We start from the raw sequence: 24,748 nt of genomic DNA on the forward strand, positions 1-24,748 counted from the left end.
TAGGCTGGACTTGAGCTCACTCCACAGCCCACATTGTGAACCTGTGCTGCCCCTGCCTCAGCGTCTGGAGTAACTGGGATGAGGGGCCTATGGCAGATTTGTTCGTATTGACCTATCATTACCTGCTCAAGATAGCTAAGGGCTTAAAAAAAATATCTAAGGAAAAAAATCCTCCTTAAAAATAAAAAAACAAAAATGACAGAACATCTAGCTTGACTGTATAGTCTGACCCAGTTCAGAACCCACTGACGGCTCAGAATTTATATCCAATCACTGTCCCTGAACCTTCCGGTTACGATCAAGTGAAGATCAAACGGGCAGCATGGCATGGCAAGGTCCTGATTACAACCCCATTTCTGGAGGCTGAGGCCAGAGGCTCTGTAGCCTGGACTACAGAGTACATCAATCTCAAAAGCAAAGGAACCCACAATATTCTGAGTGGTCTATCACACCCTCTTCCAGTCTCTGGTCTACCCTCCTCAAGAACAGGGTGCACTTTCAACAGGGAGAAAGGGGGGAGGGGTGGGAGGAGAGCAAGAGAGACGGCGTATCTGTAAGAAAAGTCAGTATATTTATGGTTTGCTTTATAAAAGTTACTATAATACAATGGTACATAGTATTGAATTCACAAAAATATGAACAAATATTTACAGCAAGACACACCCACAACGGAAACACTTCTCTTCAAAAACAAGTTACATATGGATGACAAAGTCTATACGCACAGACAACCCCAAAATTTATTGGTTCTCTTCTTTGCAGGGGCAGGGAGAGGAAAAAAGAAAAAGAAGAAAAAAAAAAAAAAAGCAAAAAAAAAAAAAAAAAAGAAATCAGAAACCCCTGACCCTTCAAAAGCAGAGATCTATTCAATGATAACAAAAGCTTCCAAAGAAAAAAACGAGCCCACATATTAGGATTATTGCAAACCATTCCTGGGGGTGAGCCAGGGGTTTGGGGGAGGGGCAGCCTCAAACCTCACCCTTCTTCAAAGGCAGCCAAGGTTAATGGATGTGGATCCCGTGACGGGGCTCACTGAGGCACAACCAGGAAGCCCACATCTGTCCCCTGGCCTCTGAGCATCTTCATCCTTACCCTTCTGTGGTGGATGGGAGCAGGCAAGATGAAGACAGGCCCTGGAGGTGGGCTGCTAAGTAACTCAAATTAGCCGTCTCTACACACTACACATTTCTTTGTGTGAAAAATAAATATTTTTTTCTCATTTGCACAATTATGCAAAAAACTGCAAATGGGAAGAGAAGGTCGTCGCTGTGCCCAGGGAAACCCTGTGTCTTAATGCCACTCATCTTCACCTTCAGACCGGAGGGCACAGACGCAAACACAGAGGGAAAGAAAAACCACAACAAAACCACCAACGACAGAGAGAGAGAGAGAAAGAAAAAAATAACAATTCTTTGTACAGAATTTACATGATAAGGAAGCTTGACACAAGCTGAGATACCAAGAGGCTCCGCCGCCTGGTCTGCGGGTGGGGCCGACCCACCCGGAGCACTTTCATCTTGGTGAGGACTCCGGGTCACAACAGTCACGGTCCAGAAGTATTTACATGCCTGCTCTGCTTTCGGGGGGGGGGGAATGGGGGTGTAAAGGACGGGACTTGCTGTTTGTGTATGTCTGTTTGTTGTTGGTTGGTTTACTTTTTTTTGTGTGTGGAAGTAAAAAGGAATAAGAAAAAACAATTCTTCCCACGTGTTTCTACAAGAAACAAAGTTCCCGAGAAAAAGTCCGCTATGGCAGTCTATCTATAGTAATTGGTGCTGAACACCAAAACAATCATCTTCTTCCTTTTGATTTTATACATTAAGAAAAAAAAAATCATGGAAATTAACCCTGAAGAGGATGAGGATGGGTGGGCGGGCGGGCGCAGGAGCTGTCCAAAAGTAGATTTGAGTTTTAAAATCATTTCCAAGACTACTTTCCTTTCTCTGGAAGTAACCTGCTCGCTATGGAAATAAATACTCTGGCCTCCCCAGTGGGGGCCACCAGCAGGGTGACATGGGTGTGGGTTGGGGTAAAGGGGCAAAGCTTATCAACAAAAATGTCACATGCGTACGGTCAGACAACCCGTAATGGCAGGGCTGGGGGCCCCTGAGGGCCCTGGCACCCCCTACACCCAGGCAAAGCCGAGGCAGCAGAGAATGGAGACACCCTTCCCAGTGCCCCCACCGCACTGGGGACACCCGAGGAGGCTCCATCGTTGCTGGCATCCGAATGAGAAAGTAAACATTGAACCCAAGGATTTGGGGATGGTAGGCAGCTGGGAGCACCCAGAGAGGAAGTTCCTGCCTGGGGCCAGCTTAGCCCCCCCAGGGGCTACCTCAGGAGAAGGGCACCCTCAGCCACAGGGGAAGGGACAGACTGGGGAACAGGCCAGGAGAAACTGTGGGGTCTGCGCACTGCGCCCAGAGGCAGAGAGGCCTTTCGGGCATGTAGTGTTCTGAGGGGGAGGCCAAGGAGGGCCCCTCCTCCTGCAGCACCTGGCCCGGCCTCAGCCCGGACCCTGGGTCCACACACAGTTTCACTGAGGCCTCCAGGCCCCACAGGGTTCCTCCTCTGATTCTGCCTTCACATTTTCAATGGTTAAAATGTCTTTTCTTAGGACAAGGAAGAAAATAAAGAGAAGACAACACAACAGAGCAGCATTCACGGGGAAAGACTTAACGCTGAAGGCAGCGAGAGAGGACAAGGGGGTGGAAAGCCAGATCCAGGAGGACAGAAAGCCTGCAGGAGCATCTTTAGAACAGAAGACACGGGTGGAGAGAGACAGAGAAGCCCTTTCCCGCTGCGGGGCTGGGGCTGCGGGTGGGTCCTTGGGGTAGTGTTGGGGGCGCCAGGCCCTAGCGTGGCTGCTGGGGAGAAGGGACAGCACCTGAAATGGGTGGGAGGTGGAGCCTGGCCCAGGGCGAGGGTCCTCCCGGGCTACGGCTGACATCCTTGGCCTTTGGCACCCGGGGACTAGTTGAGGGTGCCCCGGCAGTTCTCGGAGCCGCAGAGGCAGGGGATCTTGACGTCCTCGATAGGGAACTTATAGTCGTAGGTGATCTCCTCGTTGACGTTGATGTGCTGCTTTGAATAGATGACGATCTTCTTCTGCGACTCCACCGTGATCACCTTGGCGTAGCAGTTGGGCTGTGGGCAAGGTGGAGATTCGGTCAGCCAGGGGCCAGGGCCCTACCCAGGGCCCACCATGCAGCCACCCCAAACCCAACTGATGCCCCAGCTCAGCTCTCCAGTTGGCTCCCCAATGCCTGATGGTAAATAAACATGATGAGCGGTTAAGAACGCTTGCTGCTCTTGCAAAGGACCCAGGTTCGGTTCCCAGCCTCCACAGGGTGGCTCACAACTACCCGTGACTCCTGATTCAAGTGCCCTCTTCTGACCTCTCTGGGTTCCAGGAATACATACATGCTAGTAAAACAGCCACACACATAAGACAAACAAACACTTAAGTCTTTAAAACAACCACAATTATTTCTCATCAGATGCCTAAATCTGCATTTCCTTTTTTTTTTTTGTTTTGTTTTGTTTTGTTTTTTTGAGTCAGGGTTTCTCTGAGTAGTAGCCCTGGCTACCCTGGACCTCACTCTGCAGACCAGACTGGCCTGGAACTCAGAGATTCACCTGCCTCTGCCTCCCATGTGCTAGGATTAAAGGCCTGTGCACCACTACGCCTGGCAATTCTGTACTTCTGAGCCCTAAAGAAGTCAGTCCATAAACTCCAGACCCCAGTTGCCAGTTTTACTGACACGATCTTGCCCTCTTCACTTGCACATCACCTGTATTTGCTTTTGTTTGGAGCACAAGATAAGATAAGCAGTTACTACAGAGGTTATCAAGTTCACTGGGAGCCTGAAGCCAAAACTGTATGTACCCTTCTCCCGAAGCTCTCCTTCCCTGTTAATGCTGGCTATGGTTTCTCCCCATCATTCCCTGCTTCTGACGCCACCGGGCGTGGTCAGTACCTGTCATCACTCGCCTGGGGAGGAGCAGTGCTACAAGTGTTGCTCACTGGTCTGAGGCTCACCCAGTTAGCTAGGCTAGCTGAGCAGGGAGCTCAGGGAATTCTCCTGTCTCCACCTCCCCAGCCCCAGGATCTACCCCACCTTTTTATGTGGCTTTGGGAGTGAACTCAGGTCTCTGTGCTTGCAAGACAAACAGTGAGACAGGGTCTTACTTGGGCAATCCTGGCCAGACCTCACTACGTAAACCACCTCTAAACAGAAATCCACCCACCTCTGCCTCCCGAGTGCTGGGCTTAACTTACGCCACCACACCTGTCCCCAGACCACCTCTCGAGCACCTTCTGTCTTACACCGGAGTCCAGAATTCCCACTGTACCCACTGTACAGACATCACACCCGAGCTCAGGAGAGAGGCTCCTTTTAGAGGCCTCTGAGCCCATCCCTGCCTGTCGCCTCCCGCCAGCTGGAGCCTGGAAAGGAGACTGAGCATGCTTGCCCTGCCTGGGAGCCCGCAGCGCACAGGTGGGTCATCTCGGCCCCTCGCTGGGCACTTACATTGCAGCTGTGGTTAATGAAGCGCGCGAAGTTGCCGCACTTCGTGGCATCAATGATGGTGTCATGGTCTACCCTGAACATGTAGCTGCTTCCGATGCCTTCGTCCTCATACCGTTTCTCCCTCATGTCCGCAATCACCTGGGGGCAAAAAGCCTTAAGTCCGGGCCGGCTCCTTGGCCCCCGCCCCCAGTCGGTGGTCCCCCGTGCAGCACCCACCTGGCGGATGTTCTGGCCCACGTACTCAATGACCATCTCATCAGCAGCAATGGGCTCCATGGCAAACAGGCCCCAGTCGTGAATGTGGCTCTTACAGAATTTGAGCTTCTTCTTCCGAAACTAGGGGAGGAAAGAACAGGACGGATGAGCTGCTGATGCCCCGCCACTGAGCCGGCTGCCCGGAGGGAGGAGGCCTAGCCTCACCTTGAGCTGGTTGAACTTGAGCAGGTCACTGTCGCAGCTGCCGGTGAAGGAGGACAACAGACGCCGCTGCTCAGACCGCCGCTCGGAGCCTGCCCGGGTGGAGGCGTGGGGCTGCGCCGGGATGCTCATACCCTGCTGGCACGACAGGACGACAAGTCAGAGAGGGACACAGGAGGCCCTGCCACACCCTCCCCAGCTCTGTCCCTGCCTCCCAGCTTGGAGCGTCTCCGGCCTGTCCATCTCTTCCTATCAGCCTCTCTTTTTTTTTTTGTTAGCTTTGGTTTTCGAGACAGGGTTTTTCTATGTAGCCCTAGGGGCTGGCCTCAAACTCACAGAGATCCACCTGCCTCTGACTCCCGAGTGCCGGGATTAAACACGCTCTCCACCACTGTCTGGCTCCTATCAGCATCGTGAAATGCTTTTCCTTTCCCTCACAACTGAGGGCCTCCCTGACTTATCAAATTACTTTTCTGTTCTCAGTGGTCTTTTCCTGTAGGTCTATGTGGCTTCCTCCCTCTTCACTTAGAGTCAACATGACCTTCTCTGACCCCCTTGCACTTGCCAACCTCCCTCTTATCCACAGCATTTGCTCCTGATTGTACACTGGCTTGAATGCTCATTCCACACCACGAGAATAACTGTTTTATTCACTGATGCCCAGTACAATACTACAGGTGTATTCCGAATAGAGAAGAAAAAAACCCAAAAAAGCCAACTTCTTAGAAATGTACTTATGACCACGGTTAAAAACCATTTGGGCCCACAACGCAAAAAAAGAAAAGAATATATTTTGTGTTTCTTGAAACACAGAAACAAAACACCATTTGGGGTTCTCTGCTAAATTTTTTTTTTAACTCTGAGACAGTCTACCTGCATAGGATAGACTCCTCTAGAACTCATGAGCCTCTACCCACCACCCTCACCTTTCACCTCCCACGGCCCAAACACGTAGGACAGAGGCCCTGAACGGAGCCCCCTGGCTCAGCGCAGGCTCACGAAGGCCGGGCTCACAGTACCTGGGTGTCCACGGGCGGCTCGTCAGTGCTGGCTCGGCTGCTGTTGAGGTATCTCAGCTTGTCCTTCTTGTCGATGGTATAGAAGCCCTCGCTTCGGGCACAGCCCGTCACATGCTCTCGGATGCCATCGTCCCGCTTCTTTTTCTTCGCCGAGGAGAGGCTGGTGGGTGGGTGTGGGTCAAGGGCCACGTGCAGTTCTCAGAGATCCCCCTCCCGGTCCCCCTGCCTGTCCTCCCCAGCCTCCTCAGACCCACATCTTGGGGTAAGGATGGCCAGGTCCGCCACCCACATGGACGCCACCTAAATTAGCTCTGCTGACCTGCACCCAGTGCGTGACACGGGGCATGCTTATTGCTATCTTCTGCCCGTGTCTCACCTGAAGATAGGGATAACGATGAACCCATGAACAGGTAAGTTTAGTCAGAGTACTTTGGCAGAGCTCCTGAGACAGCTAATGCTCAAATCAGGGTGGACAATGGGGAACAAGACAGCATCAACCCTATACCAGCACCACACACAACCAACCATCTTCAGGAGAGCATCATAGGAGAGTGCTGGGTTCAAGAGCAGGCTTTGTCTTCAAACCTCAGCTCCGCCACTCAGTGGCTGTGTGGCAGCTTTAGGCAGCTCACCAATCCTCTCTGAACAGTTTCTGCCAGCGTAAAATGAGACAACCAACTGCACTGAGTATCACTGGGCCAGGCAGAGCCTTGCTGACGGAGCCCAGCTTGGTCTCCTCTGCTATTGCTAAGTTATACACTCCTCGCCCTTACGTTTGCACCCAAGACAGGCTTGGCAGGGCCGCCGCCTGGTAAGCGGCAGTGACTGTGCTACTGCCTCCCTGGTACTTGACTGCTACAGACAAGGTGCTATGCCTAGAGAGCCTTCCTGCTTCTGGGGGGTGGGGCCCCCAAGCCCGGCAGGATATAAGGATGGTAGACCCAGAGCGTGTCATTCAGCCAGTCCATGCCGTTGTCCTGCTGCAGCAGGCGCTCGTAGGTGACACACAGGAAGCGGATGTCCTCCTCATCGATGCCACCGTTCCAGATATCATACAAGATGGTCATTTCCTCAAACTCTGAGCGGGGCCGGAAGAGAGGCTGGGGCGGGGAGGGCTCGGGTGAGGCCAACGGGGCCACCAGGTCTTCGTGGCGCTTCTTAGGCGGCCGTCGCCATGGTCCCCGCACCTTGGCTAGGTCCATGTACTCCTCAGTGACCTCATCACGGCGAGGTCCTGGGGGAATAGCCTCAGAGGGCCACTGGTTGTCCAGCTCCTTGAAGGGCAGCTTGGTGGGTTCGACAGGTGGTGGGGGTGGGGGTGGAGGGGGCTGAGGTGGGAGGGGCGGTGGGGGGGCTGGAATCCCTGCGTTCCGAAAGTCCAAGGTCACTGCCCGAGGGTCATGTGCACTGGGGAAAATGGGGGCCTGTGGTGGGCCTGGCAGGAGCAGAAGGTCCCTCCCAAGGGCAGGCCCCGGCGGCGGCCGGACCAAAGGCCCATCCAAGGACAGCATAGATGGTGGGGATCGCCGGGGCCGGCCTGGCTTCCTCTTGATGGGGGTTGGGCAGGGAGCTAGGGTGGCAGGCAGCAGAGGAGGCAGCTGGGTAGGCGGCCGAGGCTGGGCCCTTAGGACAGGGACAGGCAATGCCAGCGGCAAGGGTAAAGGCAGAGGAAGTGGGAGAGGTAGGCCGGTCTCCAGGAGCACGGGGGAGGCCAGCGGGCCAGCGCGCTCATCTCGACGACCGGCTGGGAGGGGACAGACAGGCAGAAGCAGGGGCCCGCCGGGCTCAGGGAAGGTGGGTGTGAAACTGAAGTCCCGACCAGGTGTCCGTGGAAGGCCCCCGCTGCTCAAGCCGGGGGACGGGGACGGGTAGGAGAAGGGGCTGCCAGGCACCTGTGGGGAGCTCAGTGACAGGCCACTGCTGCCCCCTGACAGCGGAGGCTCTCCGCCTGGGGTGGCTGGCACTGTTTCTGTGCTCTGTGACTTGACCAGGCTGCCACAGAGGCCCGGAGTACGCGGAGGCTGGTCTTCAGGGGGAGGCTCCAGGGGGACAGGAGGCTTGGGGGGCTCTGGGGTCTCAGGCTCAGGGGGTGGGCTGGGTGGCCGGGGTAGTCGAGGGGGTGGCAATGGTGGCTGCAGGGGCAAGGAGAGCATCGGAGGCGGCTCGGGCTCCACTTCCACATCCTCCTCTGTGGAAAGAGGCAGAAGACCAGGGTGTTGTTACCTAATTCCAGCACCTTATCTCCTTACTGCCCTACTAGGCACTCAACACACAGACACTGCTCACTCAGGGCTTTTCAGTAACCAGCCCGGGGCAGGGACCCAGGAGGGGCCTCGTAAGTGCAGGGAGGAGCAATGCTAGCCTTCTGAGTGCCTTCCGAACTATGTCCGTGTGGCCGGAGTGTGGCATAATGCTAGCGGACTTGCCTGGCGTGTGTTAGGTCCTGGGTTTGGACCCCAGCACGGCCGAGAGCAAAGCCTCCAGGAAAACCCGCTCCAACTCGGCTTCCATCTTCTACCTGTCAGCCTTCACCCATTTCTCCTGGCATTTGCCTCTGCTCTCTTGGGGTCTAAGTTTTCCAGTGTGCTGTAACCTGTCACTCTGACCCAGAGTATGTACGTGCTTCACGAGGACGGGTATCTTCCGTCCATTTGATTTATTGTTGTATTGACAATGCCTAGAACAGTCCTGCAGACTGAAAGAACCTTCAGAGCGAGTTCCTATTCGAAGACCTGTGCTCTGTACTCAGTGAAATGAGACACATTAAACAAAATCTAAAGTTTCCTTTCCTGGATTTCAAAAAGGTACATACCAGCCACATGCGGCTGTGCTAACTACTCTGAAACGTTAAGATGAATTTGAATTAAGTCATAATGCAGGCTCCTCAGAGGGGGGCTCAGCAGCAACACTGTGTCTGGCAGACCATTTCTGCCACCGCAGACACTCCCATCCGGAGGCTCCAGCAACCAGCCTGTCACGCGCTTTGCACTACTTGGTCAAGGTGGTGGGTGCAGGATGACGAACCCACTGACCCAGCCCTCCCAGGCCGCCTGCCACTAGAGCAACCGTGGGTTCCCCGCCAAGCATGTGTGTGGGGCACCTCAGGAAAACATGGGCCGAAGAATAACCCTTGGGCCATCAGTGATTCCAGGGAAGGGCGTCAGCTGAGGCCCTTCCAGAGAACCTGGGCTGGTTCTGATGACAGAGACACAAGCCAGCTCTCTGCATCATGGCCCGCTCCCACCCAAGAGGCTGCAGGATTACCTGGACCATGCTCAGGAGGCGATGTGGGCTGGGCCTCCGTCTCCTTGGCAGGGAGCTCTGGAGAGAGCACCATGTCCTCTGGTGTGTTTGGGCTTGGCTCTTCTGGGGGCTCTTTGTTCTCTTCCAGCTCCGGAGCGCTCACGGGCAATGGAGGCTCATCCTGCAGGGCAGCCTGCATCTCAGGGGCTTCATTCTCAGCCTCAATGTCCACTTCCTCTTCTGTGCCCAAGGACTCAGCCATGGGGACTCCTGGGCCCACAGGCACTTCTTCCCTGTCCTGCTCGAAGTCCTGGCCACCTGCCAGAGGCATGCTCTCTTCGGCCATCGCCACTACTGTCGCTGCAGCCATCGCCGTCTCCTTCTCTTCCTCCTCCTCTCCTTCTTCCTCCCCAGGCGCAGTCATGTCCTCTTCGTCCTCTGATGATGAAGATGAGGATGAGGACTCAGAACTGGACTCAAACTCAGAAGATTCCGAACTTTCACTGGATGAGGCCGACTCGGCTGCGGCCTTTGAGGTGGCGATGCTCTCTGTCTCCTCTGTGTGAAAGACACGAGTTGGGAAGGGGTTATTTCATGGCCAGTGGTGTTCCTGCCCCGTGCTAGAGTTCCCCAAAGGCCTTGAGCAGGATGCCCTCCGAAACACAACCCTCGAGACGCTGAAGCATGAAAAGAGCAAGGTGAAATTAACATAAAACCGTTCCCTCTCAAGTGCACATTCAGGTTCCCGAGGTGCAGCCACCCACTTCCCTGAGTCCCTAAGCACTCCTGTCAACACAGCTTAAGCACCCTCACCAGCTTACGTATTTTCTGGGTCTAGGGACTCACCCATTCTGTCATTTGGTGTAGCTGGAATCCTGACACGTGAGGTACATGCTTTAAGGAGCAAACCTCTCAAAAGCACTAACACTGGTCGCAGAACATCAGTGACCAACGCTCCACTTCCGCCCGGGGAGCGTGGGCTTGGGCCAGGCAGCCCACCTCCTTGCTTACCTTCCTCAGACTCTCCGCTGTCCTTCTCACTCGCCTCTGACAGTGCTGGATCTTGATCATCGATGTCAGAATCATTCTGGTCATCACTGTCATCATCATCCTCCTGGGGGTGGAGGGACATAGGTAAGCCGAAGGCTCACATCCCAGCACCCAGCACCCAGGAGCCTCCCCGATCCAGACCTTATCAGAGGTGGACGAGGACGAGGGTGAGGATACACGGCTCCTGGGCCTGCCCTCCTCCTCCTCTTCCTCCTCCTCCTCAGTGCTTTCTCGGTCCTCCTCCTTGTCTGAGGCTGAGGACGAGGGTGAGGTGGTAGAAGATCCCGAGGACGAGGACGCTGACGAAGACGACGACACAGACAAGGATTCCTTCTCATCCTCTTCCCCGCCACTGTCCAGCTCCAGTGGCCGCGCTGGCCGGCGCCTCACACCCACGCTCTTGGGGTCCCGCTTGGCTAGTTCACAGGGGGCATCACTCATGTCCCGGTCACGCTCCCTTTCTGACTCTGTGGAAATAGCAGAGTCAGAACTGGGATGCACAGATGGGAAAAAGGGCGATAGACAGACAGACAGACAGCGGCCCAGAGCACGAACCTTCATCTTCCTCATCCACAGATGTTGAGGGCCGCAGCCGCTTCTGGTCACCAGAGGCGGCTGTGTCCGGTGGCTCCTTCCTCTTGACCTTGAAGGATGGCAGGCGAATGGCGCCACGAAGCCCAATGCCCAGGCCTAGGCCCTCGTAACCCAGGCCTTCACCCTTGCCCCACGACTCCAGCAGACATGAGGCAATTCGGTCTTTGGGCTTTGGCCTGTCCTCGTCCTTATGCTCCCCAGACTTCACGGGGGTCAGCGAGGCCTGGGATGGGAGAGGAAAGGACAGTGACCAGTCAGAGGATGGCTGCCGCCCCCTGCTGGCAGGCTCCGGTAGTGGTACACTGTCTTCCCACACACCTGGCCACACTGAACTCCGTCCTGGGCTTCTAGAGCCCTGCCCTGCCCCTCCATCATGACCTCACCAACAACACACCACTATAGATAGCCACAGTTCTTGGAGCAGCAGCCGCCACGTGTGGGAGGCGAGACTGAGAGCCGCGTCCTCTAAGGACAGGCCTGCACCACTGCCACAGGAACCAAGGTCCACACTCAACACATTTACAAAGTCCTAATTCCCTGCGCCCCGTGGTTCCAGTGTGTTACAAACTGTCCACAGTGTTTACACAGCTGATTCCATACACCCATAAGAGAAGGGACGGAGCATAAGCCGTTCTTGCTTCAAAAGCTAACTGAAACCACTTTTACTTCTTGAGCTAGTGCTTAAAAAAAAAAAAAAAAAGGAGAGAGTTAAGGGGACTGGAGAGATGGCTCAGTGGTTAAGAGCACGGGCTGCCTTTGTCGAGGACATGGGTGCCATTCCCAGCACCCAAATGGTGGCTCACAACCATCTGTAACTCCAGTTTGAGGGCATCTGGTGCCCTGTTCCTTCCTCTGTGGACCCCAGGCCAGCCTCACTGCATTTACACACATGTAGGCAAAACACCACCCAACAAACACACAAATGACCGTAACAACAGAGCTGGGGCTGGTGGCACAGGCTTGTAATCCTTCCCACTTGGCAGATGGGAGGCATTTAAGGCCAACTTTGTTTGGTTACCCAACAAGCCTGAGGCCAACCTGGGTCACACAAGACCCCATCTCAAAATAAAATACCACAGAAAATCAAACTCAAGGGACTGGCCTTTTGAATTTGTTATAGGATTTCTTTTAAAGGGTTATTTTAGTTTGATGTGTGTGTGTCTCCCGGATCTGGACTTCTGAACAGTTGTGACACACCACGCGGTGGCTGACAACCACACCTGGGTCCGCCGCAAGAGCAGCCAGTGCTTTTGCCTGCTGAGACATCTATCCAACCCATTTCTGCTGTGTTACGGGCTAGCATGGAACTGGGTAGCTAAGGCTGGCCTTAGACTCCTGAGATTACAGGTGTGCTTCACATCATCTGGCTTCACATCTGGCTCAGGCACTGCCAACAGCTTCAAGAATTTATTCAGGGCTAGGGCTACAGCTGGGCTGGGAGAGTGCTTGCCTAGGGTCCGTTCCCAGCATCTGCTAAACCGGGCGTGGTCAGGCACACTTGGGATCCCAATGCCCTAGAGGTGGAAGCAGGAAAATTCTAAGTGCAAAATCAGTCTCTGTTACAAAGGGAATTTGAGGTTGGCCTTGGTTAGTTTTTTTTGTTGTTGTTGTTGTTGTTTTGTTTTTTGAGACAAGGTAACTGTATAGCCCAGGCTCTCCTGTAACCTGCTATGTGGATGAGGCTGGCCTCTGCCTCCCAAATACTGGGATTAAAGACATGCGGCACCTGGCCTCATTATTTTATTTAAACCTAAATCAGATTTAGTTTTAATAAAAACAAGACTCGCTATAATTTGTGTGATGGCCATCTGAGGTATTGCACACTTTTAAAGCCAGGACTCAGCTGGGCATGGTGGCGCAGGCCTTTAATCCCAGCACTCACGGAGGCAGAAGCAGTTGGATCTCTGTAAGTTCCAGGCCAGCCTGGGCTTACAAAGTAAGTCAAGGACAGCCAAGGCTGTTACACAGAGAAACCCTGTCTTGAAAAACAACAACAATATAATAATAATAATAATAATAATAATAATAATAATAAAGCAAGGTTATCAGGAGGCAGAGGCAGGCAGATTACCAAGTTGGACGCTAGCCTGGGCTAGCCTAGACACCCAGGAAGCAACAGAGTGAAACCTTGTCTCAAAAACAACGATGAAAAAAAAAAAAAGCAAAACATAGAACAAGTCTGTATAGCTGTTTGTTGTTCACCCACAAGTGGCCACTCTGGGCTCTAACTGTCTTTCTTGAAAGGATGGCAGGGACGCCCGACAAAATGGGCCATCTTGAGAGCACGGACACTTTAAGCTTTAGTTAGCTGTGACCATTACTCATGGGGGTGGGCAACAAATTCAAGTAAAGAATTCTGCGGTAGACAGCTCCTCCTGGTTTTATTACCGCAGAGTATGAGGCCTAACAGGACTCACTTACCTAGACTGCAGAGAGCAAGTTCCTAGTCACAGTGTTCCCTAAAGTCCACAATAAGGGACAGCAAAACTGGCAAGTCTGCTTTCCTCTGGGGTCGGGGTGAAGAGCAGACAGAACTAGAGGCAAGGGCAGCAACGGGGGCTTTTCTTTTAATTACTACTACTATCTTTTTTTTCTTTTTTCTAGACAGGGTTTCTCTGTGTAGCCTGGGCTTTCCCGGACTCGATCTGTAGACCAGGCTGGCCTCAAACTCACAGTAATCTGGCTGCTTCTGCCTCCCCGAGTGCTGGGATTAAAGAATGGCTTATTACTATCATTTGCTGTTTTGAGACAGGGTCTCACTATGGAACCCTGGCTGACCGCAAGCTCAGAGAGATCCCATGAGCCTCTGCCACGGCGCCCCACCCCCACGCCCAGTGCTGCGATTACAGGTGCGTGCCAATGCTCCCAGCCTAATTGGGAGGATTTTAAACGCACTGAAGCCAGTCAGTGCCTGTCAGTGCAGCTAAGAATGCTGAAGCAGGAGCATCCTTGAGCCTGTGAAACACAGGCTGAGACTCCACCTCTTTTCCCCCCTTTGGTTTTTCCAGACAGGGTTTCTCTGTGTAGTAGCTCTCTCTGGCTGTCCTGGACTTGTTTTGTAGACCAGGCTGGCCTCGAACTCACAGAGATGCGCCTGCCTCTAACTCCCAGTGTGCTGGGACTAAAGGTGTGCGCCACCATACCTAGCAGAGACTTCCTCTCTTAAAGAAAAAGGATCCAAGAAAAGTGTCCTTTCTTAAGTAGAGAAGACAGTTAGGGATCGTTTATGAAGATCTGGATAGACAAGCTCCAGGAAAAGGAAAAGCAGAGGTCCCCACGAGGTTAGACGTTGTGCCAAAGTTATCAGAAAAGAAAAGGAAGGTGAGTCAGGCACCGGGTCTTGGCTGTGGGACCGCCTGGCAGCCACTGGTCAGGAAGCCCCCGGGCATCTGAAACTCAGCACGGGAAAATGAGGAACTGCGTGTGAGCTGTGCTTTCAGTTCATTCCATCTTCTCTTGTTTAAAGAGAAAGCCACACACAGCCAGTGGCCACGGTTCTAGGCTGTTCAGTCATTTAGATTTTCGTTTATCTATTTATCTTTTTGGTTTTTCAAGACAGGGTTTCTCCATGTAGCCCAGGCTGTCCTAGAGCTCATGCTGGCCTTGAACTCAGAGATCCACCTGCCTCTGCCTCCCAAGGGCTGGGATCTCAGGTGTGCGCCACCGCCACTGGTTCGGCGACCCTTTTTAAAGGAGCCTCATGCTGGGGCCCGAGGCAGACACACGTCCTGTAACACATCTTTGGAGAAAGGCACGCCTATCCGGTTCTTGCCCTGCCCTCTCGGCGCCGGAGGGTGCTTCCTGCACGCCCTGTCTACATACCTTGGCCAAGCGCTCCTTCTTGTCCCACCACTCGTCAAAGGCCCGGAAGGCCACCACCTCTACCATTTTCCGGTTGAGATCTCGTTTCATGATGGCCTTGAGCTCCTTGAGTACCACCAGCAGGACCCCATCTACCGTGGCCTTGTGTGGGTCCTCCTGACGCGGCACATAGCCCGGTGGTGGCACGGAGGGGTCAAACTTGGGCAGGGGTGGCCAATGCTGCCCACGGCCTGGGCCGCTGTTGCTCAGTGAGAACGGGCCCCGGTAGGGGGGCAGGTTGACAAACTGCAGCCCAGCGGAGGCAGCGGCCGCCGCGGCCGCCATGAACGGGGGGTAGGGACACGCGCCCTGGCCCGTCATGAGGCGGCTTAGCATCTGTGTCTGCATCTGGAAGGACATGGGCATGCCGCCCCACTGGCCGCCCAGCACGTGGCTCATGTCCACCTGCATCACCGGAAACAGGCCTGGTGGGAAGGGCGGCAGCGGGGGCAGGATGGGCGGGGGCGGGACGCCAGGCGGCGCTGGCAAGGGCGGCGGGGGCACTGTCACTGCAGGGTGGGCTGGGGGAGGTGGGGGTGGGGGCAACGGTGGGGGCATGGGAAAGCCAGGCTGTGGTGGGGGTGGGGGAGGAGGTGGGGGCAATGGAGGGAAGCCAGGGGGTGGGGGCAGGGGCAGGTTTGGAGCCAGCACGTTAGGGGCTGCCACAGCCCCTGCCCCCGGGGTCACCACCATGGGCTTGGGGCAGTCAGCGCTGGTGATGGGGGCTGAGGGCATCTCATCATCTGAGATTTCCATGTCCTCTCCTGAGGACTGCTGGCCCTGAAAGAGAGCAGTGAGGGTAAGAGAAGAGCTCAAAAAGTGCTTTCAAAACACCAAGAAGAAGACGGGAGACCTAGGACCAGTACTGGGGACTCCTGATTGCAGGACAAATCTCATGCAAATCAATCAGCCACCCCAAATCATACTTTCCCCTTTGGTACAAAGGACATCAACACATTCACTCGAAGACACACAAATCTTGACTGGTTTGGAGCTCAACTTCTAAGTGGCGGAGCTGAAGCTTAAGGGGAGCAATTGATTGACAGTAGTGCGTGGAGAAGAGGGGAGGAGAGGAGAGGGAAGGCCAACAGGGTAAAGTGAACTCAGCTGCAGTCTGAGAGAGCTTACAGGAAAGAGTTAACACCTGCAGAGCGTTTCCCATGCGCCAGGAGCATTTACATACATTAGCCAGCTCTTACTACAACTCTGCAGAGTGGGGATGCTATCTCCACTTTTACTGAGGACAGGTCTGAGTAACTTCTGAGACTATAAAACCAGTAAGAGACTGGGTGGCACTCTGAAACAGGAAGTGGCTCCCACACCCGGGCTCGGTCAGTGTGTGGCCCTCATGGTGGCCAGGAGGGCCCTGTGCAAAAGGTGTCCCAGCAAGTGCTGGCTGGCAGGGTCCCCAGCACTTAGCAGTACTAAGGATTCATAAACAAGAGGGGACTTTTGTGTGTTCAGTTCTGAGGTGCTAGGGGCTGGGCATGCACTCTCCTACTGAACCTTTTTCATCATTTCCCATCACTCTTTTAAGTCCCCTTGACTTTTAGAACGGGCCGGCAAGGCCGAGAGCTACAGACATGCATGGTCTTGTCCCTAAACTGCAGGGAAACCCCACAGAGTGAGGCTCCTCCTGAGGAAGAGTGAGGAAGAGACCAGAGAGCCACAAGTGACGTGAGAACTGGGGCTGGGACGCCTGCTCCAGACACCGCCCATGTCATCAAGAGCTGTTGTTAGAAGGCAAGGAGGTGGGGGGGGCAGTCAAGGACCTGAGGACTGGAGAAAAGGTGACAAAAGACGAGGTCCAGTCCCACACCGGACTCCTGTGTGGGTCGGACCCCTCCCTGGGTGAAAATGTTAAGAAAACAAGGCCTGACAGGCAGCAAGTGCTTTGGAAGGCTGAGGGGGCACTACGAGGTCAGAGGTCATACCACCTGGTGAGGAGAGCCTCAGAGGGAGGGGACATCGGTCGGGGAAGGAGTATCTAGCCTCTCATCTCCCCTGTACAAACCACACATCTATGTATGACCAAGGTGCCCATGGGAGGGAGTGGCAGGCTGAGCAAAAAGAGAAAGAATCAGCTCTGGACAGCACCTCAGCACAGGCGAGCGGCGCACAGAGGGTTAACCCCGCCCTCTACAGCCAGCCAATCACGGGGGCACAGGAGAGCTCTGGCTCTGCCCCCTCCCTCCCTGGGCACAGCGGGTGGGAACCAGCTGGCTGCAGCTCCTGTAGGTCTAGGTGAATAACGCCTGGGCTTCCCAGGCGACACCTCGTTTCCATGGAGATGGCGCGGCAGGACTCCTACTGTCCCACTCAACAGATGACGAAACTGAGACTAGGGGGAAAATGCCTTCCTTCCTCTAGGTTACACAGTCCATGTGACGAGACAGCTAGGGCTCTGGGGCTGAAACTTGTATTTTTCATCACCAGCCTCTGGCCATCCTGTCCTTCCCCACCGGTCTCCTCCACGCCGCCTCCTCCTCTCCACCACACCCGGCACGGGCAGAGACTCCACACAAGACAAGACACAGAACCTAGGTACTGCTCTCCCGGCCGCCAGCAGGGGGCACCCGAGGGCCGGCCAGATGCTCAACCCTACTCTGAAGCGTCTCTGGGCTTCGGTCCTGGGGCACCCCAAGACCAGTCCTCCCTCCCAGCCTTAGTTTCCTCTTATTTTCTTAAGTCCAGGGAGTGAGTACGCGTGAAGGCGGCCCGTGCTCTCCAGCAACTGGGAGCTGCTCAAGCCCTGGACCAGGTGGCTGGCACGACAAACATCCGCCAAACCTAGGCTGGCTAGAAGGGATGGGGGAGGGGCCTCCAGCCTAGTAAGCGCTAGTACACCTGTCAACTCTTCCTGCCCTGACCCTTAAAGGCAGAAACCATTTCCCCAGAACTGCTTGCAGGCTCCCAGGGGCCTCAGCCACCTGGGGCCCCACCTCCTCTCCCACAGCAGTCCTCTGGGCTGGGGAAAGGAGGACACTCCCTTCTGTGTCCAAAGGAGCATGGGGCTGTATCTGAGCTTCTACTTATTTATGCCTGTTGGGCCTTGTGATGCCAGGGGCCTGGCCCAGGGTGAGGATCTTGTGGAGCCAGGAGGGTGACATAACCCTCCCCTCCCCCCGGAAACCTGGACAGTGACACCTTCACCTTCCTAGCTCCAAAACGGCTGAGACTGTAGGCTTAGGAAATGGGATGGAATGAAGAGAGGGCAGACAGGATACCTTTGCCTGACTTAGGCTATGTTCCCCTGCAAAGCTAACCCCAACTGCTTCCCACAGACGTTAGAGCCTAAAGCCCACGGCAGGAGGAGGACAGGATGCCCGCTGGCACGTGCTCTCCCCTCTCTGGTGCACGGGGCTCCATGAGACAACACTTGGGAGTGCTCCTGAGCCAGCCCCACACAGCGCCCTGGCCAACTTTCAGGATGCCTGAGCGACAGGACTGATCAGTCATTCCTAAGCCACTAACAGAGAAGAGGACCTGGGTCCATGAGCACAGCCAATGCTCCCTGGGGTCTCTGCCAAAATCACAACTTATCCCAAGTTGAGAAGTCTCAACTCTTCCAGGAAGGACAGAACTGCCAACTGAGTCCCACTGCCCCCCGTGTCTTAGCTAGTGCAATGTATCAAGGGGGTTAGGAGTGGAACACAGACAGACAAAATCAATCCCAGACAGACAGACAGAGTGGTACCTCATCCATCCTCTCTGAGGTTGGAGTCCTGTCTCCTGCCAGGTCCAAAGCCACCTCAGCAGTGTGGCCTAGAACACCCATAGGGTCTGGGGGGCCTGGCTCAGGTGGGGGCCGGGGCCCCAGACACAGGCCTGGGTCATCATCCTCATCAGAATCAGGCAGTGGTGTTGGGCTGATGTCCTCTAGGCCTGTGCTGGAGGGGCGCGAGGAGGGTGGCGAGGGACCACGGAAACCAGGCTGCGAGTTAGTGCCAAAGTGGGTGAGTGGGGAGAGCTGGGAGGAGGAGGAGGAGATGGGGCTGCCCTCCATCTGGAGCTCAGTGTCTGAGTCCTGCTCGCGCAGGAAGGGCAGCTTGGTGCGCTGCTCCTTCAGCAGCATCTCAATGCGGGAGTCCAGGCTGTCATGGGGCTTCTCTGGCCCTGCAGGCGATGACTCCAGAGTGGGCGTGCCAGGGCTGTCACAGGGCTCGGGACTCCAGCCGAAGGTAGGCCTACCACCCAGCTCCATGCTGTTGCTGTCAGGGGGCGGGGGGCCGGGAGGCGTGCCTGGCTTCTCCTTGGCTGGAGGCTCAGAGGGCGGCAGGGGCGGGGGCGCAGGTGCCCTCCGGAACTCCCCGCTGTCCCGACTCCCAAAGGCGGCTGTGGCAGTGGGCTCCTCGGGGGGTGGGGGGAATGGAGGTGCTGGAGTCTGGTATGGAGAGAAAGCGGACTTGAACCCAGAAGCAGGGGCTGCTTGGGCAGGAGGCGGAGTATGGGCAAATGTGGCAGAATCCTGTGACTGGGCCTTGAAGGGAGGGCCACTGCTGCCAACTGTCCCAAAGGAGAGGTCTGAGGAGCCTCTGAAGGTAGCCGTGGCCCCAGCCACTGCAGCCACCGCTGAATTGTGGACGTAATGGTGCTCATGGCGACGGTTGTAGGCATCTGTGAACTTGCTCTCGTGCCGCCTGGCCTTGAAGGTTGCTGTGGGGTCCTGGCTGAAGAGGTAGGAGGGTGTGGGCTGACGACTGGAGTAGCTGGAATCCTGGGAGAATGGGGTGCCCAGGCGAGGCGTGAGCGGGGTGCCTTGTCCGTAGGAGTTGGGTGTGTCCAGACGGCAGCTGGAATAGGCTGTGTCCTGGGAGAAGGGGGTCCCGCCGCTATTGGGGGTGACAGAGGAGGAGCCAGAGCCGCAGCCTGCAGACAGGCTGCCATCTTTGAGGCGCTTCAGAGCGTCTGATAGCTAGAAAGAGAAGGAAAAGAAAAAGAAATCATGGGAGTGGAGGGAGGACAGATCTCTGTAAGGGAACTGAGCGGCTTCTCATTACAACTCTGGGAATGGCTTCCCAGCACAAGGAAAGGAGCGGACAGTCAGGGAAGCTCTTAAGAGTTTCTCTACCCCTAGGAATAGCTGATGACCCTCTGGACTTGAGGAGGACTTTCCCTAAACCCAGAGGCAGAAAGAGAAGACCCTGACATCTTGGTATACTGACATTTCCTTCCTGCCTCAGTCCATCTGACATTAAAGGGCATGACAGAGATGTGACCAGTAACTGTGATCTTGGGCTTGATGGATTGTCCTTACAAATTCTAAACACTTAAAACAGTGTGACCAGTGCCTCTCAATCAGCAGGTAAACAGATTTTAACCCTCTGAGGGATGGGGCAGGGTGGGGTGCGATGGGGGGGGAGGTGGAAGCCCAGGTTGAAACTGTGACCCAGTGGACGTGGCCAGGTGAGCGTCCTTGTAGACATGGGGCTGAGGAGGCAGTCTGAACTTTCTGGAGACAGGAGTGCAAGGGTGCCCAGACACCCAAACCTAGCAAAGTTTTGACATTCATATGGAACAGCGCCCCAGGTCTGTGGGAATTTCAGCACGGTTTGGAGGATAGAATGGGAGGAGGGACTCCGTGGGGACTGAAAGCTACAGACAGTGAGCAGGCTCAGCCCCAGGGAAGCACGCTGAAGCAGATCTTGGGAGAACAGCTTCTAGAGCAGCTCTGACCCTACAGCAGGTTGTGGTCAGGCCCCTCAAGCCAGACACCCATAGGCAGAAGAGCAACAGTGATGAGCCTACCTGCAGGGTCTCACTCACAATTGGAGAAACAGCATCCAGCTCACCCACTGGGAGGGTCTGGGGCGTGTACCGGCCGGTGACCAACAGCTCATAGAAGCGCATGCGAGTCTCCCCTGTAACAGCAAGGGAGAGGGTATCCATGGAGGCTCCAGCATGAGGCACCCCCGTGGGGATTCCAACTTGCTTATTAGCATCTTCGGGGATCCCTTGTGCCTGCGACCACAGGCCTGGGGATACTGCATGTCCCCTGATTATACTGCTACCCTCTCTGGGTGCCTCACCCAGCACTCCCATCTGTCCAGTAGAGCGGCAACACTCTTTTTCTGATTTTTCTCATCCTGAGATGCTAAGGGTAATGTCTTTCTAGAGCAGAGGCTCCCCAAAGCCCCCCAAATGCCATCCTCAGTGCCAGGTTCTCTCCACTGCCTGGAGCGTGGTTCCTAACGACAGAGCCGGCCCCATCCCCAGGCTTAACAGCCACAGCCTGTAGCTAGCACAGGGGAGGTGCGGTGACACAGAGGCGACTTAACTACCTGGGGCCAAAAGACCAGCAAAGTTTGTCAAACACACATATTCCTGCAAACCAACTGAGTGGTGCTTTCCACTAGCTTACGCCCCAAGAGGGCCCCAAGTCTGCCTGGGGACTGCCTAGCCCAGTGAGCCCCATACCTAGCTCTCCACCCAGCAGAGCGACGACGTTTACCAACCGGGCCCCAGATTATTGGTATTTATAGAGCGCAGGGGTGGCTGCTTACATATGCAAAGGAGGTGCATTCCTGGAGCTACGCTCTACACTTTGCTGGTCTCTTTCTCGAAACACAACCTCTAATATGGGTGGTAGTACACCAGGGCTGTGTTTCTGTCTCGTCTTCCCCCACCCCCCTTCTTCCCCACAGATGAAACAGTGGTGAGACGTAGGTGCCTCCTAAGATGTGGGCAGGGGAGGTGGGAGGAGGAGAGCATGCCTCAGTCTTGGGGGAAATCAGACTTGAGCTTACTGTAAGAAGAGGTAGTGGATTAAGTCTCCACACACAGAGCGGGGAGGGGTGGGGGACAGCGATTTGGTAGACTTTGAGGAATGGGGTAGGGGGTGGGGGGGAGAGAGGAGCCAGAGAGCTGCAGAATGGACAGAAATGACAAGCTTCTGTCCTGAAGAGGCACAATAGGCTCAGGCTCTGCAAGTAGGTAACCAAATCCCCTCAGGTTTACCACAGCCCTTTGCAACAACCCGACATGGTCTTAAGAGAGAGTCAACAAGGACCCACCATTAAGAGCAAAACAAAAAAGTCCCCTGAGCTGCACAGGGCCTCGATCCGAGGTCCGCCAGTGTGGCCCCTCCCCAACTCTGGCTGAACAGTAGGCCCACGCGGGCATCTTTTAGAAACTTAGGGGGAAGGCCTTCCTGAGTCTTGCCAGGTCTCTCCCCCTGAGTCCTGAGGCAGGACTCCAGGAGAGAGGCAGCAGCCCTGGAGGAGGAGGTGTGGCTCCCCAGCCCTACTGAGCAGACAGAGGTGCTGCTGTCTCTTTAAGAGAGAGGAGGGAAGACAAGTGTCAACCCCTGAGCACCCAGAGCAGCCCGCCCCCAAGATCCACTATCAGTGCTACCCGAACATTATCAATGAAACACTCGGGCTCAGATTGGTTCAGGGAAGGGGCACCAGTAGGGGGTGGGGGGCATGGCACCCTAGACCCTTAAGGAACCATTTTTATGAATTTAAAGGCACAGGGTTCTCCCTCTGCCCCCTATAAATAAACCCTCCCTTCTCCCCTAACACAGGCAGGGACTCTCTAAACACAGGCCGCTGGGGCTCAGCGAGAGGGGCCCACAGGGGTGCCGTAGGGGGAAGGCCTCCGGGTGGTCCCTAAGGGTGCAGTGGCCGAGGGCTGGCACATTTGGTAAATTACAGCCTGTCTCCTAGCAACAGACAACACATTTGGCTCCATGTGACTCTGCCCTCCGGAGGGGAGAAGAAATAAATAAGGTGATGGGGGGGGTCCCAAGGAAGAGGCCTCAGGAGAAGGGTTCTCCTAACTCTGAAGGGAGGAGGATGCAGACTGACAGGTGCCCCCCCTCACGGGCCGCCACCACTAACCTTTGGTGTCCAGTTCCACGTGGATGATGTTGCCCATGACAGAAGTGCTGTGCAAGTGCTGGACCGCCTCCTTGGCGCCCCTCACGGTGGCGAAGACCACCTTGGCAATGCCCAGGTGCTTCTTGGTCTTCGGATTATACAGGATCTCCACCTCCTCCACCTCCCCATACTTTTTGCACATGTCCCTTAGAAAGTTTTCACGGATGTTGTCATTCAGCTTGGCAAATGTCACCTGCTTTGGAGGCACAGGGCCCACGTAGAACTCATCGATCTGGCCGGGGCCGCGGGGGAAGGGAGTTGGGAAAACATTAAAACCACAGAGAAAACACGACAGTCCTCACTCGCCCAGCAGTTAAAAACAATAAATGATGATTTTTTTTTTTTAATGTTTTGGAAAAGAAAAGAAAACAAAACAAAACAAAAAAGCATGCGGGCGGGCCTGGGAAGCGGAGGATTAAATCGTTTGGAACCTGGAAGTCCTCTGAGTTCGAAAGGAAAGGGGAAAAAGAAACAGTTTCTCTTTCCCTACCCCTATTCTGGCCTCTTTTCCTTGCTGCTGGTTCCGGGGCGACCCCCTGGTCTAGGAAGTTGTCCCCTTTAAGGGCAAAGGGCTGGAAAGGGGGGCGGGTCCCAGAGCCAGGCCCCTGGGTGCAGGGCTCAGGTGGGGACCCGGGGGGCCGGCTGGCCGCTGTATCAGCGCCCTCGTTACAGTTTCCCCGGGTGTTATTTTGTTTACAGTGGCCGGGAGGGGTCACCCCTCTACCCCTCCCCGCCAAAACTTCCCAGCCCTGAACGGCGGGAACTCGGCTGGGCTTGGTCAGGACTGGCGTTATTTTCGAACTCGGGGAAGGGGGGTGGGGGGGAGGGACCATAAGACAGAGAGGAGGGGTCCTACCTTGAATTTGGGCACCGACAGCTCCAGCTCCTTGTTTTTGGTCCAGATTCCGACCACCCGGGGATCCTCCACGATCTCCACCGGGCGGTTGCTGGACATCTGTGGGCAGGGACGGGGGGGGCTCAGCCTGGAAGGGCCGCGCCGCCCCCGGGGGCAGGGGCGGACGCCCCCCTCCGGGCTGAGGGGGGGCCCCGGCTGACAGTTGGCCAGGTGACTGGGAGAGGGGTCCCCCTCTGTCCGCCCCCGTCTGGGGACCCCGCCGGGGGCGGTGGGGGTGGCGGGAAGGCGCCCCGGCCACTCACCGCCAGGCTGAAATGCTGCCCATCGTAGCGGTACAGTTTATGGTGCCCCTTCTTCAGAGCCGGGTCAATCATCAACTTGTAACTTCTCCAATGGTGGTTCCTTCTCTCGCCCGAAGGGCCGGGCTGCGGCGGGGGCTGCTGGTGGTGGTGGTGGGGGTGACTGTTCTCCATGCCGTTAACCCAACCTGAAAACCAGCAAGTTGTTGTCCCCTCCGCCGCTCCCACACATCCGCCGGAGAAGCCAGTCGGCTGCCCCCCCCGCCCCCTCCCACCTCACCAGCGCGCCCCGAAAGCTCGTCTCGCTGGCTCTCCCTCCCTCCCCCCCCGAAAAAAAAATAAGAATGGAGCGAGAGAATAAGCCCTTCCCGGAGGGTCTACGCGCCCGCCCGCTCGGCCACCGTCTCCGGCTGGCAGCGAGGGGCCGCCCGGGGCCCCCACTGCGGGCTGGCGCGGTCCGGGGCGCACGGAGGACGCGGGCTCCGGCCCATGGTGCCGCCGGCCGCCCGGCGTGGCGCTCGGCCCGGCTCGGGCGCGGGGCGCGCGGCAGGCCTGGCGCCGCCCGCCGGGGCGGGGGCCGGGGGCTCGGGCCGTTCGGCGGCGGCGGCGGCGGCGGTGGCCGCGGCCTCTCTCCCCTCCCCGGCCGCGCTTACATCCCCGCCGGGCGCCGGCCTCCCTGCGCCGCCAGCCAGTACATGGTGTCCCCCGCGGGAGCCGAGGCCGGGGCGGCCGGAGCGGGGGCCGGGAGGGGGGGGGACGCCGCCTCGGCGGCTGCCGGGCCCCGCGCTGCCGCTGCCCTCGCTGTCGCCGCCGCCGCTGCTGCTGCTGCTGCTGCCCGGGAGGCGGCTGGCGGCGGAGGCTCGGCTCCCAGTAGCCGCACATCCCACAATACACCGCTGAGGAGCCCGGCCCGGGCGCTCACCCTCCTCCTCTTCCTCCTCCTCCTCCTCTTCCTCCTCCCCTCGCCCGCCTCGCCGCTTCCCCGGGCGCTCTC

At 56.2% G+C, this 24,748-nt stretch overlaps 1 protein-coding gene across 3 annotated transcripts; it reads right to left on the minus strand.

The window, feature by feature from the left end:
• Nucleotides 1-550: 550 nt before the first annotated feature.
• On the minus strand, nt 551-24,717 carry Setd1b (SET domain containing 1B, histone lysine methyltransferase). 3 transcript variants are annotated; one of them, XM_060382392.1, is made up of 17 exons: nt 24,677-24,717; nt 23,758-23,942; nt 23,456-23,554; nt 22,561-22,831; nt 20,468-20,580; nt 18,417-19,634; nt 14,681-15,499; nt 10,820-11,081; nt 10,406-10,731; nt 10,226-10,328; nt 9,236-9,772; nt 6,900-8,159; nt 5,972-6,138; nt 4,956-5,090; nt 4,752-4,871; nt 4,536-4,673; nt 551-3,147 (listed from the first exon to the last, which is right to left on the minus strand). In XM_060382392.1, the coding sequence occupies exons 2-17, from the start codon at nt 23,926-23,928 to the stop codon at nt 2,974-2,976; spliced, it is 5,913 nt and encodes a 1,970-aa protein (XP_060238375.1). In that variant the 5' UTR covers nt 23,929-23,942; nt 24,677-24,717; the 3' UTR covers nt 551-2,973. The 3 variants fall into 3 exon arrangements, with proteins under 3 accessions (XP_060238375.1, XP_060238374.1, XP_021487044.1); XM_060382391.1 differs by lacking the exon at nt 24,677-24,717 and adding an exon at nt 24,408-24,624; XM_021631369.2 differs by lacking the exon at nt 24,677-24,717 and adding an exon at nt 24,408-24,623 and having other exon boundaries at nt 4,956-5,087.
• Between the last annotated feature and the right edge of the window lie 31 nt (nt 24,718-24,748).

Source organism: Meriones unguiculatus, chromosome 4 (genome assembly GCF_030254825.1).
Source record: "Meriones unguiculatus strain TT.TT164.6M chromosome 4, Bangor_MerUng_6.1, whole genome shotgun sequence".
Classification (NCBI taxonomy): Eukaryota; Metazoa; Chordata; class Mammalia; order Rodentia; family Muridae; genus Meriones; species Meriones unguiculatus.

Coding starts and splice junctions, on each gene's coding strand:
- Setd1b (XM_060382392.1), bottom strand. CDS start 23,928: ATGGAGAACAGTCACCCCCACCACCACCACCAGCAGCCCCCGCCGCAG. Junction 23,555..23,757: donor GGCAGCATTTCAGCCTGGCG/GTGAGTGGCCGG, acceptor CCCTGCCCACAG/ATGTCCAGCAACCGCCCGGT. Junction 20,581..22,560: donor CGTGGAACTGGACACCAAAG/GTTAGTGGTGGC, acceptor TTGCTGTTACAG/GGGAGACTCGCATGCGCTTC.